The 13,363-nt window shown below is 39.9% G+C and overlaps 1 protein-coding gene across 1 annotated transcript; it reads left to right on the top strand.

Annotated features, from left to right (window-relative positions):
• The first annotated feature begins 323 nt into the window (after window positions 1–323).
• Window positions 324–7,637, top strand: LY96 (lymphocyte antigen 96). The gene is made up of 5 exons (XM_082327331.1): window positions 324–739; window positions 2,454–2,543; window positions 3,494–3,622; window positions 5,115–5,167; window positions 7,387–7,637. Exons 1-5 carry the CDS (start codon window positions 568–570, stop codon window positions 7,486–7,488), a joined length of 546 nt encoding a protein of 181 aa, XP_082183457.1. The 5' UTR covers window positions 324–567; the 3' UTR covers window positions 7,489–7,637.
• The last annotated feature ends 5,726 nt before the right edge of the window (window positions 7,638–13,363 follow it).

The following is a 13,363-nucleotide window of genomic DNA, read 5'->3' as shown; positions in this document are numbered from 1 at the left end:
TGAGATAGTGCAGGACATCAGTGGCTCTACTCAATAACATGTCAGACGGTTGCATTAATCTCCCATGCTTCCCTCCATTTGGAAATATATAATCTAATTACATTCTTCCAGAATGCCGGTGTGTTCTTAAAGCAGGTGAGCTTTGTAAGAAATTCATTCTGAAAACTCGTGAGAGTTATTGACTACCATATCAATAAAAGAGTGGATTTGGTTTTCATCATTTGTGGATTTTTCTCTTCTTTATTATGTACAGGAAACTCTGTGAGTGTTTGAAATCATGCCTTAACAAATGTTACATCTGATGAGTCAACTAAACCTTCCCTTTACGTGCTTCCGGTAATCATAATTTTACTTCTCCTCACTTCCCTATTTCAGACAGTTTTCTCTTGCATTTTCACTCTTGGCTTGAGCTGCATTGTCTGGGGAAAATGTAACAGCAAAGGCAGGAATTGTTTTTCTTCACAAAATTTATTGTCATGATAACCAATAGGGCTGCTGTAGGATTAATTAAGATTGCAGAGAATTTGGCGAAATAACCAAATATCCCCTGAAGACGTGTGACTGAGGATGCATGTGCTGAATTTTTGTTCCTCTTTCCCCGAAACAAAGTTTTATTCCATCAAATACAGAGCAAAAGAAGTAACTATGTTTGGAATTCTTTTTTTCATTTTATTCACCCCTGGAGTCAGTGAATTTCTTTGTTCATCGTCAGATCTAGAAATGTCATATACTTTTTGTGGTAAGTAAAAATAGCTTATTCTTTTCTTACTGGCATTTGCACAATAATTGCTGTAGTCTGAGGAAATGTGAACTTTCTTTCGAATGTGTTTCTTTGATGAATACAGAAAAATAAAAAGAAGTTCAGCTGGAGTATATTTCTGTTATTAATTACCCTGTTGCAAGAATTATACTGCATAGGTGTAAATATTACTACAATGCTGGTTGCAGCAGCTAGGAGAGAAGTTTATCCCAAGTAAAGCAGGCATGTTTTGATTCAGGAAATATTAGAAAATGAGGGATTTAAACTTGTTTTGCAAGTGCTGTATTGTATAAATTATTCACATTGATTTAACAAATATATTACTATGAAAAGCTTTAAGTATATGGAAAAAAAGGGGGAATGTGATATTCTGCCAGGCTGCAGGATCAGTTAGGCTCTGGGACAGCACAGTGTGCCCCTTCTTGCCATGTCTGTCTTGGAGGCCACTGGATCTGTGTAGTTCACTGAGGTTTTTGGTCAATTCTGGAACAACTTGGCACCTCCCTGATGTCCATGTTGAACAGGCTCAGTGTGACCCTGCAGACTCAGTAGCAAGAAGGTGGGCTTTTGAGGAGATATTTTGCAAGAAAAAGACCAGGTCTTTTGAAAAACCTGTGTGCATTACTAGTGTATATTATCTGTAAAATAGCTATATAAACTGGCCACAGGAGGGGATGTTTATTTTGGTTACTTTGCTTTACATTAATACTCACGTTAAAATTTTTTCCTGTCATAATTTCCCCTGTGTAGTTGTATCTGAGATGAGAAGCTGGTTACCAACAGCCAGACACTTCCCCTTGGCACGCCCCTTGCTTTAATCCCCGAAACACAAGTCCGAAGCCCTCGCTGTAAATCACCCTGCCGTCCCGTTTGCTCCCGCCAGCGCTCAGCTGGGTTAGCACCCAGCGGGGAGCACCCCTTCCCCACCCTGCCTCCAGGCCCACGGCAAGCAGGGCGCTTCTTCAGTGTGAGCACACTAGGGAGGGCGGAAGCAAGCTGAATTGAATAGACTTATTTCCTAAAATGAAAATAAAAATACTGCCTGGAAATCCTTCCAAAGGCTGTCACTGAATGATTTTTTAAAAATTAAAAATCAGATTATGGGGTCTAAATTTTATTAGATACAGGTTGTATGATGCTTTATCACACTGCATCTGACACTGCGTTGTACAATGTTAGGTGAGTACAAAGCCAATCTACTCAAAGTCTCATTTACATTATCCTGGAAAATGTGCTGGTACATTAAAAACATATTTAGCTGTTGTCAGCAACTTTATGTAGATTCCATGGTTAGCATAAGTAGGTATATTTTCAGCAGAGGACCATGCTGCCTTACTGCTAATAAAAAGTTTGTGTAACTTCAAAAGAGAAATAAAGGTACTTTTGCCTCTGAGTTTTGTGTGCAAAAATATCACCAACCCAAAAACTGACTTTTCTTACTACTTAATCTCAAAGTAATATGATATTATTTTTGCCTTCTAAGCATATAAACAATCAGAAATATCATTTAAAATACATATTTAATGTTTACTATAGATATTTATATTAGACAATTTTATAGCATATACCTTATATTAAATACATTTTTAAATGTGTATGTGTTTATTGTAAGTGTGTATATATGTATATTTTTATTATTGTACTGGAGAAGCCTATTCATGCTAACAATATGAAATATTTTTTTATCCTGTAGATTCTGCAGATTATGCTTTCATGTTTAATCTGACACCTTGCAGCATCATGAACCAAGCTGCCTGGAAGGCTAGTCTTACCTGGATTCCAAGTGAGTTCCTCTTGCCTAGAGAATTGTCTTCTATGAATGCAAAAAAAATAATACAAGCAAAAAGCTGACACTCTATCCTAAATGTCAAATTATTTAGGACATCAGTTTCTGTGATGAAAAATGGAAGAGATAAATAATAATAATGGACAGATATAATGATTTGTGAAAATAAATGTGCTTGAGTTTTACTTGTTGGAGCAGTTACAAGAGCTCTGGACACTAACTGGCACTGTACATGCAAATCTGAGATGGTTTAGGTGCACATGCATTTGTCTGGAAGAAGCAGACAAGCTTTTGCAGCACACAAGCTCTTCTGGCCTGAAGAAGATCCAAGTCTTTTTAAGGACAGAGAATATCATGAGGCTATCCAACTATGGCAGGGCTTCTACTAAGAATATGCGTGCTCCAGAAGCTGGAAATGGTATTGGATTGTGTACGCAAACCCAACTTTAAACTAATCTTTAAACCCAGCTCTAAGCTGGCAAGCTGAGTTGCTTATGAAATGGCTGTATCATAAACTTCACCTTCTCAGTAAAAACTCGGGAGCTGAGGTAAGTTTGCTTCCCTAGAAAGATATCTTTATGATGGCTACCAGCATTCAGGACTGTGTTTGCAACACCTGCTTAAAACTACAGAGTCCTCATCTGAGTATTTATTTGGGTTACCTGTCAAGGTGAGTGAACTTTGTTATCTTTGCTGAAGAAATTAAAACAGATTTTGAAACTGTTCACTCAAATATTTTTTAAGAGTGATGTTTTTTGCTGAAAACCAGCTTTTTGTTTTTCTGGAAGTAACAGTTTTCAGGATAATGTATTTTTGTTCATTTTGGAGGGAGTCTTTAAAAAATATTGTAGTTCAGAGAAAACTAATTTTTATCTGAATAGCGTGCCTGCGTATGTGTTTTTCCTCCCCACCAGCTACCTTTTTTTCACCTGCAATGTCTTACCTAGGAAGTGACATCAGCTTTTTGAACATTATCTTCAAAGTCTGGTACGACGGTGCCAAAGCGTTATACTGGAAAGAAGCCCTCTGCAGAGGAGTCGACGATGAATACGCAGTGTGCGGAATGCTGAAAGGAGGTTGGTGAGGAAAATATACGATGCCTTTCCCTTGCCTGGCAGGTTGCCTCCACAACAGGGCCATATCCTGCCAGCCCTTTTTCACCACTAAGCAGATTTCTTAAAAGACTAATTGATCATCCTGTGCAGACAGATTTTTCTCTTTGCAAGCTAGACCGATTCACCTTGCTTGGCAGGCAGCAGACTTAAGAACAGGCAGTTCTCCAGTGCCAGAACCCCACTAAAATAGAGAATTTCCAAATTCTATACTTTAACACCCTTGTACTGCAGTTGCCATCTCTATAAATTAGGATTACTAATATTCTTCATCTCATGACACCGTTATTGTTAACATGTCTAAAATGACATGGAAAGACTACATTTGATTGGACTGTACAGAAAACTTGAGAGGAGCTAGTGGCACTACTAAGATCCAGAACACAGTTTATTTAGATAACTGTCCGGATGGGTTTTTAAAGAGATTGTCTACACCCATGTATAATGCTTTTTTTAATAGAGGAGAGTCAATCTTGTTGCAGGGGCTAACCGACATTAACATGACACAGGCTCAGATCCAGAGAATTCAGGCAGGATATCAGGCTAAAGACTGAGAAGACCTGTAAGAAGGTCAAAATATGCAATCCATGTTTTCCTTTCATTAAAAATGAGTATCAGCTCTCAGTTATCATTCAGCTGAACTGCTATTAGAAGTTAAATTATTAGTTATCACAGTAGGATGGGTCTGTACGAGATGTTGCAGGAGCATTGTGGTTAATTTCTATTTTCTAACATGGTTTAGACAGATAGGTAGAGCTCTGGGAGTAGAGACAGGTAAGGGCTTTATCACTGGAGGAGTAAATGGCTGTATTGAGTCTGGCTCAAATGGAGTTAATTTTCCCCATAGCAGCCCTCATAGCGCTGTGCTTTGTATTGGTAGCTGGAAGGGTGTTGATAACACACCAGTGTTTTGGCTGCTGCTGAGCGGTGCTTGCGCAGCATCGACGCTGTCTCTTGGGAGGGAACATAGCCAGGACAGCTGAGCCAGACTGACCAAAGGGATATTCCATACCATAAGATCTCCGCTCAGCAATAAAAGCTAGAAGAAAGGAGGAGGAGGTGGGGGGCATTCATTATTTATGGCGTTTCTCTTCTGGAGCAACCACTGCACGTGCTGGAGCCCTGCTGGACATCACCACTGATGGGAAGCAGAGAATAAAATCTTTTTGTTTTCCTTTTGCTTTTTCCACACATGGCCTTTGCTTCTGCTTTCATTAAACTGTCCTTATCTCGCCCCACAAGCCTTTCATTATATTTTCTCTCCCCTGTCCAGCTGAAGAGGGGGAGTGATAGAGTGGCTTTGGTGGGCACCTGGTGTCCAGCCAGGGTCAACCCACCACAATGGCATTGGCACTGCTGCTGAGAGATGTGCCATATTGCTTTGAAGTTATTTAGGAAGTTTGATGATGGCTTTATGATTAAGTAACCATTTATATTATAATTATCTGTTTTACAGAAACAATTGCAACAACATTTGACATTAAAGGTGCAAGAACAAAGTTTCCAAAGGTACTTTTGAGCATTTTATGTAAAGAAATAACAACAGTAAAATCACATACTTACATGTATATATTTTCTGAAAAGAGACATTCACTCCAACTGTAGAAAACAGCAAAAGGAAATGTCAGAAAACTTTCTCATTCTTGAAGTGATGACTCCAGAATGGTAGGATCTCTGAAATGCTAGATGTCCTCAGGTTATTATTCCTCTATTATTCCTCCTTTATTTTATAAAAGAAAAGACCAAAGAGATCAGTTAATGTCATCTTAATCATTCCATTTTGTTTGGTAAATTATTGTATTTCCTTTTACCTGTTTGAGTAAACCCATCCATATTCTTTTTGCCCATTTTGTTCTTTATTTTATGTTCTCTTCACATGCTGGTCTGTTTCTTCCTGAAACCCTTTTCAAAGATTTGAAGAGGGATAACAATATCCAAAAGCAAAAGCAATGCTCCAGTGTTAAACCAGGTGCAGCACCAGTCCTCAGGTTAGCCCCCTCTCATCCAGCAGTTGCCTCCTCAGCTGCCTGAGCCTTCCCAAGACCCACACCGTCCCTATTAGTCCCCACAACTGTCACTAAGGAGCTCCTACTGGTACAAAATCTCCAGCCTCCCCTTAACTCAAAACTCATGGGATTCTAACAGTGTTGAACTCCATTCAGTCCAGCATCTCCTCTAGCCCCGGAGCTGGCAGTAGACAGGAATGTCCTCTACCGTAAGCAGTCCTCCTATAGATGAGGTGCTTATGGCAGACCTGACACTTCTCAATGGGACTCTGCCAGACCAGGAACTAACCCTAATCATAGACTTCGCTGTAAACTAGAAACTCTTGCAAGCTTTAGATTAGTCCTAAGAGCCCTTCAGCTCCCAAGTGCTCATCCCCAGTTTGCCATACCAGAACAGGAAGGTGACAGGAGTAAAAGAAGGTAGGGTAAGACCTGGGTTCAGTAGGGGCCACCAAGCTATCTTCTGTCCTGGTGCCTACAAAAGTCTGTCTGTGCGAGGGTGTGAAGATGGGTAGCTAGACAACAGCTAAACCTGGGGTTGTGCAGCTTTATGGATCAGACTGCTGGATGTGGATGAGCAAAGCCTTGAGTCTGGAATGAATGCTGAGGTGATGTGAGGACCGGTATGACTTACAGCAGCGTGCACTGTGAGAAAGCGTGGCTGACAGAGCTGGGCTGACGGCTAAGGTTCAGGCAAGACGTAGCCCGCTAGTCAGGGAGCAGATGCTCCATGCAGGGAGGTGAGCTGGGCCCTGACAGCGTGATTTAAGTAGGCAGCTTGAGACCTCACACTAGGAGAAGTGCTGGCTATACTTTGATCAGGGACCGAAGAATGACTACAGCACTCTTCTCACATGGGTCCTTCCTCCCACTCTACTCTCTCTAGCATACTTCATCCTATTCTTGACATCACATCCAAACTCAGGACAAACTTTTTGCCACGAATAATAGTATGAGGTTGCTTTAGCTTTCATCGAGCAGATGTGTTTGGTCACATCATACGTTCACTATAAGTTGATGATTTTGGTAAACACCACTGAGGCCGAATAGCAGTTAAATGCCCAGTATGTGATTATAGCTGAAAACAAAAAGATGGACTGTCTAGTACAACAAACTCTGTTACAAGACTGGTCAGAAGCTGTGTGGTATGTAGCCTGGAGGATTTCCCTAGGACTGCCTGTGAAATATGGAGGCTGTTATTGTAACTACCTACCATCTGCGTATGGGTATTGAAGCAAGAAGGTGGCAGAAAGTCAGCAGAAAATAGAAGTGTTGATAGGACTGAATCCTTGCTGGATGTAAACTATAAGGGCTAATAAGGTTACAGTCTCATGGCAGGGCCAAAAAAGCCCATTGCTGCAGACCACAGCTTGGTGTATCAGCTCAGTTAATTCCTGTTCGTGGAGTCAGAAACATTACTCAAGAGAACGGCTCTGGAAGGGGGAGCAGGTACTCTCAGGAGCACAGGACTCTGGTTTGAGAGAGGACCCTGACAAGTGCAAGCTGGCCTACTGCTGTTCCTGGTCATGAGAAGAAAGTTGAGCACTATTTTTTTTATGTACACATATATCCGACTATACCCATGATAACAGTCCCTGATGGGAATCTTTCTTTTTCTTTCTCTGAAATCACCAGAACCATTCCAAGCAGCTACTTGGACAAGAGCAGGCAGCATTATGCACTAATTTTCTTTCTTTTTTTTTTTTCCCTTGCTTATTTTAGGGCAATTATAACATAATTTTAGAAGCATTCTCTGATGATTCTGAGCATAATATGGTCATATGCTTGAATTTCACCATGATAGTAAAACAAGACCCTTTCTGAATGCAACAAATGTTCCAAATAATTCCAAAATACGGAAGTCACTTCTGCAAGCAACTGGAATCTGAGCTGTGAAATAATAAGCACGCTAGTTTTCCTGAGGTAGAATACACCATGTACTGTCTGGAAAGCTACACGATGGATAGTCTTATCCATTTATAGCACTGCTGTAATCAGATGCTCAGCCAATGTGCACAAAATCTCTGTGAATCAGGCATCCTGATTAATCCAGAGAATAACCCTGACTGGATGTCAGGCTGAGGACTGCATTTCAGTGCTGTGCCTTGAGTTATGAAAAAGTTGAGTCCTTCAGATTGCGCTGAACTCATACAAGAAGTTTTGAAGTGCAAGAATCAGATATTCTCCAGTACTCAAAATATAACAGCATTTGAATCTGGGAACCCTGTTGTTTTGTTTTGTTTTATTTTGTTTCTTTTAACAATAAAACCTGTTTGTACAATCAATTTGAGAAATGTTTTTTATTCTCTTGTTATTGTCTGATTATCTTTAGAGGTTTCCTAATGTTCTGCTCTGTTTGCACTGAGCTGAACCAGAGGAGTAATGATTTGTTATGTGGTACTAGCTGATGTGAGTAACATCCAAAGCGGAACATGTTTCCAGTTATACTGATACGGTACAGCTGAATTTAGCCCTCCAGAGCTGTAACCACAACCCCGTAGCATGTTTTTAGCTCTTGCTCAAAGTCCGCGGGGCAGAGACTACGCAAGCTGTCTCCTTCAGAAGGAGGACAGTCATTGCCCAACAGACTGATCTTTTTCTCAGTTACCAAAAGCATGTCTAAAGCTTCTGCTGTGGCTTCTGCCTCTTGGGCAGCCTGATGTTCGGTACTCATCTTCCCTCTCTGCTGTGCCTCCACACCCGAGACCTTCAGTAAGATCTTGATGGAGTATAACATTTTGTCCTTAGGAAGAGAGCTGGCATCCTTTCGGGCTTCATGGCACTTTGTATGGCACTGCATGGTGAAAGACAGCTGACCGGTGCAGTGTATAAATGTTTCCTGCCTTCAGACAGGTACCCTCCTTGACGTTAGGATGCCATGTCCTCTTTTCATCCTCAGTCCCTAGCCAGCGGTTGCTTAGTGAGTTCAGACACTTTAATGAACGGGATGGTGTTGAAGATGCGCGTTGCGCTGGCAGTTAGGTCGTGCTGTGTCTAGCAGATTCCTTCCAACTGCCTGAAAAAAATGAAAAACCAGAACAAATCAACCCTCTTTCAGGCTGCTAAATACCAAGCATGAATATAAGCACAAGCGAAGCTTTTAATCTCACTTTACATGCAAAGACATTTTTCATACTGGTTATCAGAAAAAAAACCCTCAACAAAAGACCCACACCCAAGTACCCACTTAAAAATTGGTTTCAATATAGATAGTTAGGCAATCTAAAGCAAAGCCATTAAAAATCAATAAAAATGTAAGAAGTAGAACTGCATTATGACAGAGACATGAAGCCATGATTACATCCAAGTGGCAACGGCAGAGCATCTGTGCTTGCGTTCAGTCCACAGACCATTCCAGGAGCAGTCCATGATGGAGTATCACAGCAGCTCCTGAAACAAGTTACTAGAGTTGTAATCAGTTTCCTCTTCATCTAAAATATCAATCAAAAAGCAGCCAGAGAGCCTGATAACCAATTCCTACTTTTCTTCTTCTATTTTGCTCATTTCAAATAGTATTAGTGGTCTAGGGCGCAGTCTTACTGTATGATGTCCCTGTGTATCCATTTCACAGTACCCAGCAACCACCAGGTGAAGCCTCAAAACAGTTTTTAGTGACAAAGTGTTCTGAGATTTTTGCCGCCCTGAATTATTCAGGGTGTTAGAAGAAATGTTTTGTTTATTAAGCAGCAAGTAGCACAGGTAGGACAGACTAACAGCTTCTGGAAATCAAGGACATTCACATGCTCTATTTTTCATAAGCACGTTTTAGTGCCTTATAGATGTTACAGAAAATGTACAGTATATGTAAAGGTAGAAATAGAATTTCTGTATCTAAATGGGGACATTTACAGATAAACATATGTATTCAGTAGCTTGCATTGCAGACTTTTATAGTGTAGATCTTCAGCTGAAGGGTTATGATTACACATACCAGCAGATAGGATTGCGAGGCAGAACGTAGGAGCCACAACTTTATAAAGCAAAGACCTTTCGAAGGCCTCAAGCTCTCTCCTGCGCATGACTGAAGGTTTCCACTTATTGCAGCACTGGTAGCTGCTGCTCCACATTCCCCCATGGACAAGAGGAAACAGGTTTTTGTAAGGTGTAAGGTCAGGCAAACAGCTTACCCTAAAATCGCTATGATTCTGTGAGGTGAAGGGCACAGCTGAAGGCAGAGCTTTGCTCTGCATGTCTCATTCCCGGGACAGAGCTGTTACAAGGCTTTCCTTTCTTCTGCTGTTGTCCGGAGTTGACAACAGTTATCATTTAACTTTTTTCCTTTCCAGACTTTCCTGAGCCCATACTCAGGGCTCTACAGCAAAGGAGTCTACTTAGGACGAGGTGAATTACTTGGCGTTGGTAAAGATTGATCTGAATGTTTCCTTTTTCTTCAATTTCTTGGGTCAGTAAACTTTGATCCGTTTTTTACTTCTTAATTTCCTGGCTCTATCCAGAGTTTGAATGATGTGAATGCTGTGAAGTAAACCATTCACTAAGTATTTCTTGCTTAAAATATTCAGTGAGACCTACACGTCCTGAGATACCTGTATCTTGTCAGGAGTTTCGGTGAACTGTGCAAAGCCCCCTCCCCTGCAAACCGAAATAAATCAAGGAAGGCCTCGCGTGTGGCATACTTATCTGAAACTAATATCTAAAGCCTTCACAAATATCTCTTTTTCTCTCCCTCATTACTGTTGTTTTTAAGCAGCTGTCAGGATTTGCTGCAGATGGGAAAATAGCTTTTCTTCACCCCCTCACCCTCTGTCGCCAAATATGTAATTATCAGAAGAAGCAGTTCCTGTAAAATATATTTTCCAATAAGAGCGCACACGTTTTGAGCTGTGTTATTACAGTTTCATTTGATAAAAACAGTAAGGCATGCATAATTCCAAATAAGAGAAGTCCTGCTGACCGCAATAACACATACATTCGCTGGCTGAAATTGTAACATTATTTGAGAGAGGCACACAAAGAACATTCCATGTAATTCAGGTATTACAATAGCACATCTTGTTTCCAGGGATGTACCGGGAGGCATAAGTAATCCCTCAGTCACCAGTTAGCTTAGCTGGTGAGAAGCACGCATACTCGTACTGAACAAATACATTACATGGTGCCTGCAGCAACAAGGAGTTGGACTTGGTGATGCAGGAGATGTGTCCTGATCTGTGTTACAAGCATCAAAAGAGAAACAGCAGCATTAATCCCTTTCGCATAATTTTTTTCTCGGTGGAAAATGCTAGTAATTGCCTTTGAAGTGTCAGGGTAGCGCATTATGCTGAATGACTTCAGCTGCTTCGTTCTGCCTGTGCGTTCCTGCCAGCACAGGGAGTTCAGGGGCAGCAGATGGAGATAGTGACATTTCTAATGGGAAGAGATGGGGAGAGAGGGAAGGGAGGGCAGCTCATGCATGCAGAGCTCAGGGGAGAGAGGACAGGAGAAAGGAAATTTGGAAACTCTTCTTGCTGGCTTTAGAAATGACTGGACTTTGGAAATCCCGGAAAATAGTCACTGTGCACGAGTACTTGTCTTTTGGATCCCAGGCACAGGGCCCTTGCTGCATGGCTGCTGTAGATGGGTATGTCCATAACCTCTTTTCTTCAAGATACGTTTTACTACTGGCAAAGAGAGACCTTATATATATGTACATAAAATATATATATTTAATATATATACATATATACACATATATGTATTTGGCCAGATAATTTATAACAGCTTTCCAAAGCTTCTGTCTGCAAAATACCCATTTTTTTTTCTTGGGCTTTAGCCTAAACAGCTGCTTTAGCTACAGGTGTTGTGTTTTTAAATTTAAATTTCTTATTAACATAATTTCTTACTGACATAACTAAGAAAGCAGAACTTTTAATAGCAAAGCTGGCTCTTTGCTCACAGGAGGAAATGGTCACTCATTCTGAGTATTAAGGTCCCCGTCTGCCCATTTTCCTGCCCTGCACAAAACCTTAAAGTACTACAGAGCACATGATAATTTTTTCTTAAATTGTAACTTCTTCTAACTGGGCACATTGACTGTGTTTTTTGGTCTCCAAGAGGTTTGACACCTCTCCTGAAGAAGTACCTCCATACTGATTATGAAGTTGGATTAATCCTTATATACATTCTGTTCAGTCAGATTCAATTCAGACTTTTCACTGTATTACGCATTTTTTTTTGTATTTTTAATATAGTATTGTAGTTTAACAATTTCAGTTAATGTAAATTAAAAAAAAAAAAACCACAACCCTACAATAAGTAAAGATAAATACAGAAAAACAAAATTTTAGCATTAGTCCTCTGAAAGCAATAGAATTGAAAAATCTGCCCTTCACTTATGAGATGCATAAAGGAGGAAATAATCAAACAAAACATAATGCATATGAGAGTGAGCAGTTGTTCACTTTGACCCTAAATTAATTTCACCCTTTTTTAGAATGACTGGACTTTATTTCACATCTGAATATCAGCTGAACAGACCGGTAGTTATCTTTTGTAATCATATATCACACTGAAGCAATCTGCCCTATGTCAGTGGACATTGCATGTAGTGGAATTTTCCTTATATCTTTAAAGCATTAAAGATGCTTTAATAGGACGGATTTAACATAGATAGAACGATGAACATCATTAATGGAAGTTTCACATATGACTGTCAGAAAAACAGACTGTCAGCAGCAATATGCCTTTCTGATTCCCCAAGCTACCTTCCAGTGACTCTGACTGCTAGATATACAGTTTTTCTAACCTGTAAAAGTTTTGGCAATTTTAGTATTCTAATTATGAAGGAAAGGGGTTCCTAAAAAATCTAAAGTAATTGCTTATCTAGGACAATCCAAAATATTAAAATAAAGAAAAAGTATTCTCAGATGAGTAAGAAGGAAAAAAAAAAGTGGTTGTGTGAAATAAATAATTTTGATAACTTCAGAATGTTATGCATTTATTTTGACCAAATAACTTAGAAACAGTGGGCTTCAACTCACTTAAACCTGAGATGCTTCAGCAAATAAGAATTTTTTTTCTATTTTTTGTTTTTGACAAATTGGCATTATTCAAGGAAAGACCATTCTGCCACAAAATCGTTGTGATTCTGCTGATAAGCCAGGAGTCAAGCTGTGATAGTCATACTCATATTAGTATCTACTTGACAATCTGAGTTGTCCTATAGGGTATAGGTGCACAGCCCAGTTCTAGACAACTTTATATACCTTCTTCTGGAATTGATTTGCAAAGGGTAACATTAAGGCTTTACAAACAGTACAACAGAAAGCAAGATGTTGGGGGGAGAAGATCAAACCATGTATTTTAACTTTGTAAATTATAATTTTCTTTTAGTACTTTTTGTTTTATAAAAAGCAAATGCTATAACAAATAGAACAAATAAACAGACCAATACGCCTCCTCCTTATGCACCTTTAGGAGTATATGGCTAGGGTAACCAAAATTTAGAATAAAATAGAAAAGAACAGAACAGAATAGAATAGTTCAGTTGGAAGGGACCTACAACGATCATCTTGTCCAACGGTCTGATTACTTCAGGGCTGACCAAAAGTTAAAGCATATTTTAGTGACATCCTGGACCTGACTGGCCAACTTCTGATAAGCCCTACTAGAGGTGTTGAGTGTCTCCAAATCTTACTGAAGCTGAGAAGTACAGGTGAGGTAAACAGTTACATAAAATATACAATCAAATGCAAGATGTTTG

Source organism: Platalea leucorodia (assembly GCF_965183815.1).
Source record: "Platalea leucorodia genome assembly, chromosome: 1".
NCBI classification, from domain to species: domain Eukaryota; kingdom Metazoa; phylum Chordata; class Aves; order Pelecaniformes; family Threskiornithidae; genus Platalea; species Platalea leucorodia.
Note: the sequence above shows the minus strand (reverse complement) of the source record. Positions and strands in the feature narration are given on the sequence as shown.

Coding starts and splice junctions, on each gene's coding strand:
- LY96 (XM_082327331.1), top strand. CDS start 568: ATGCATGTGCTGAATTTTTGTTCCTCTTTCCCCGAAACAAAGTTTTAT. Junction 740..2,453: donor AATGTCATATACTTTTTGTG/GTAAGTAAAAAT, acceptor TTTATCCTGTAG/ATTCTGCAGATTATGCTTTC. Junction 2,544..3,493: donor TAGTCTTACCTGGATTCCAA/GTGAGTTCCTCT, acceptor TGTCTTACCTAG/GAAGTGACATCAGCTTTTTG.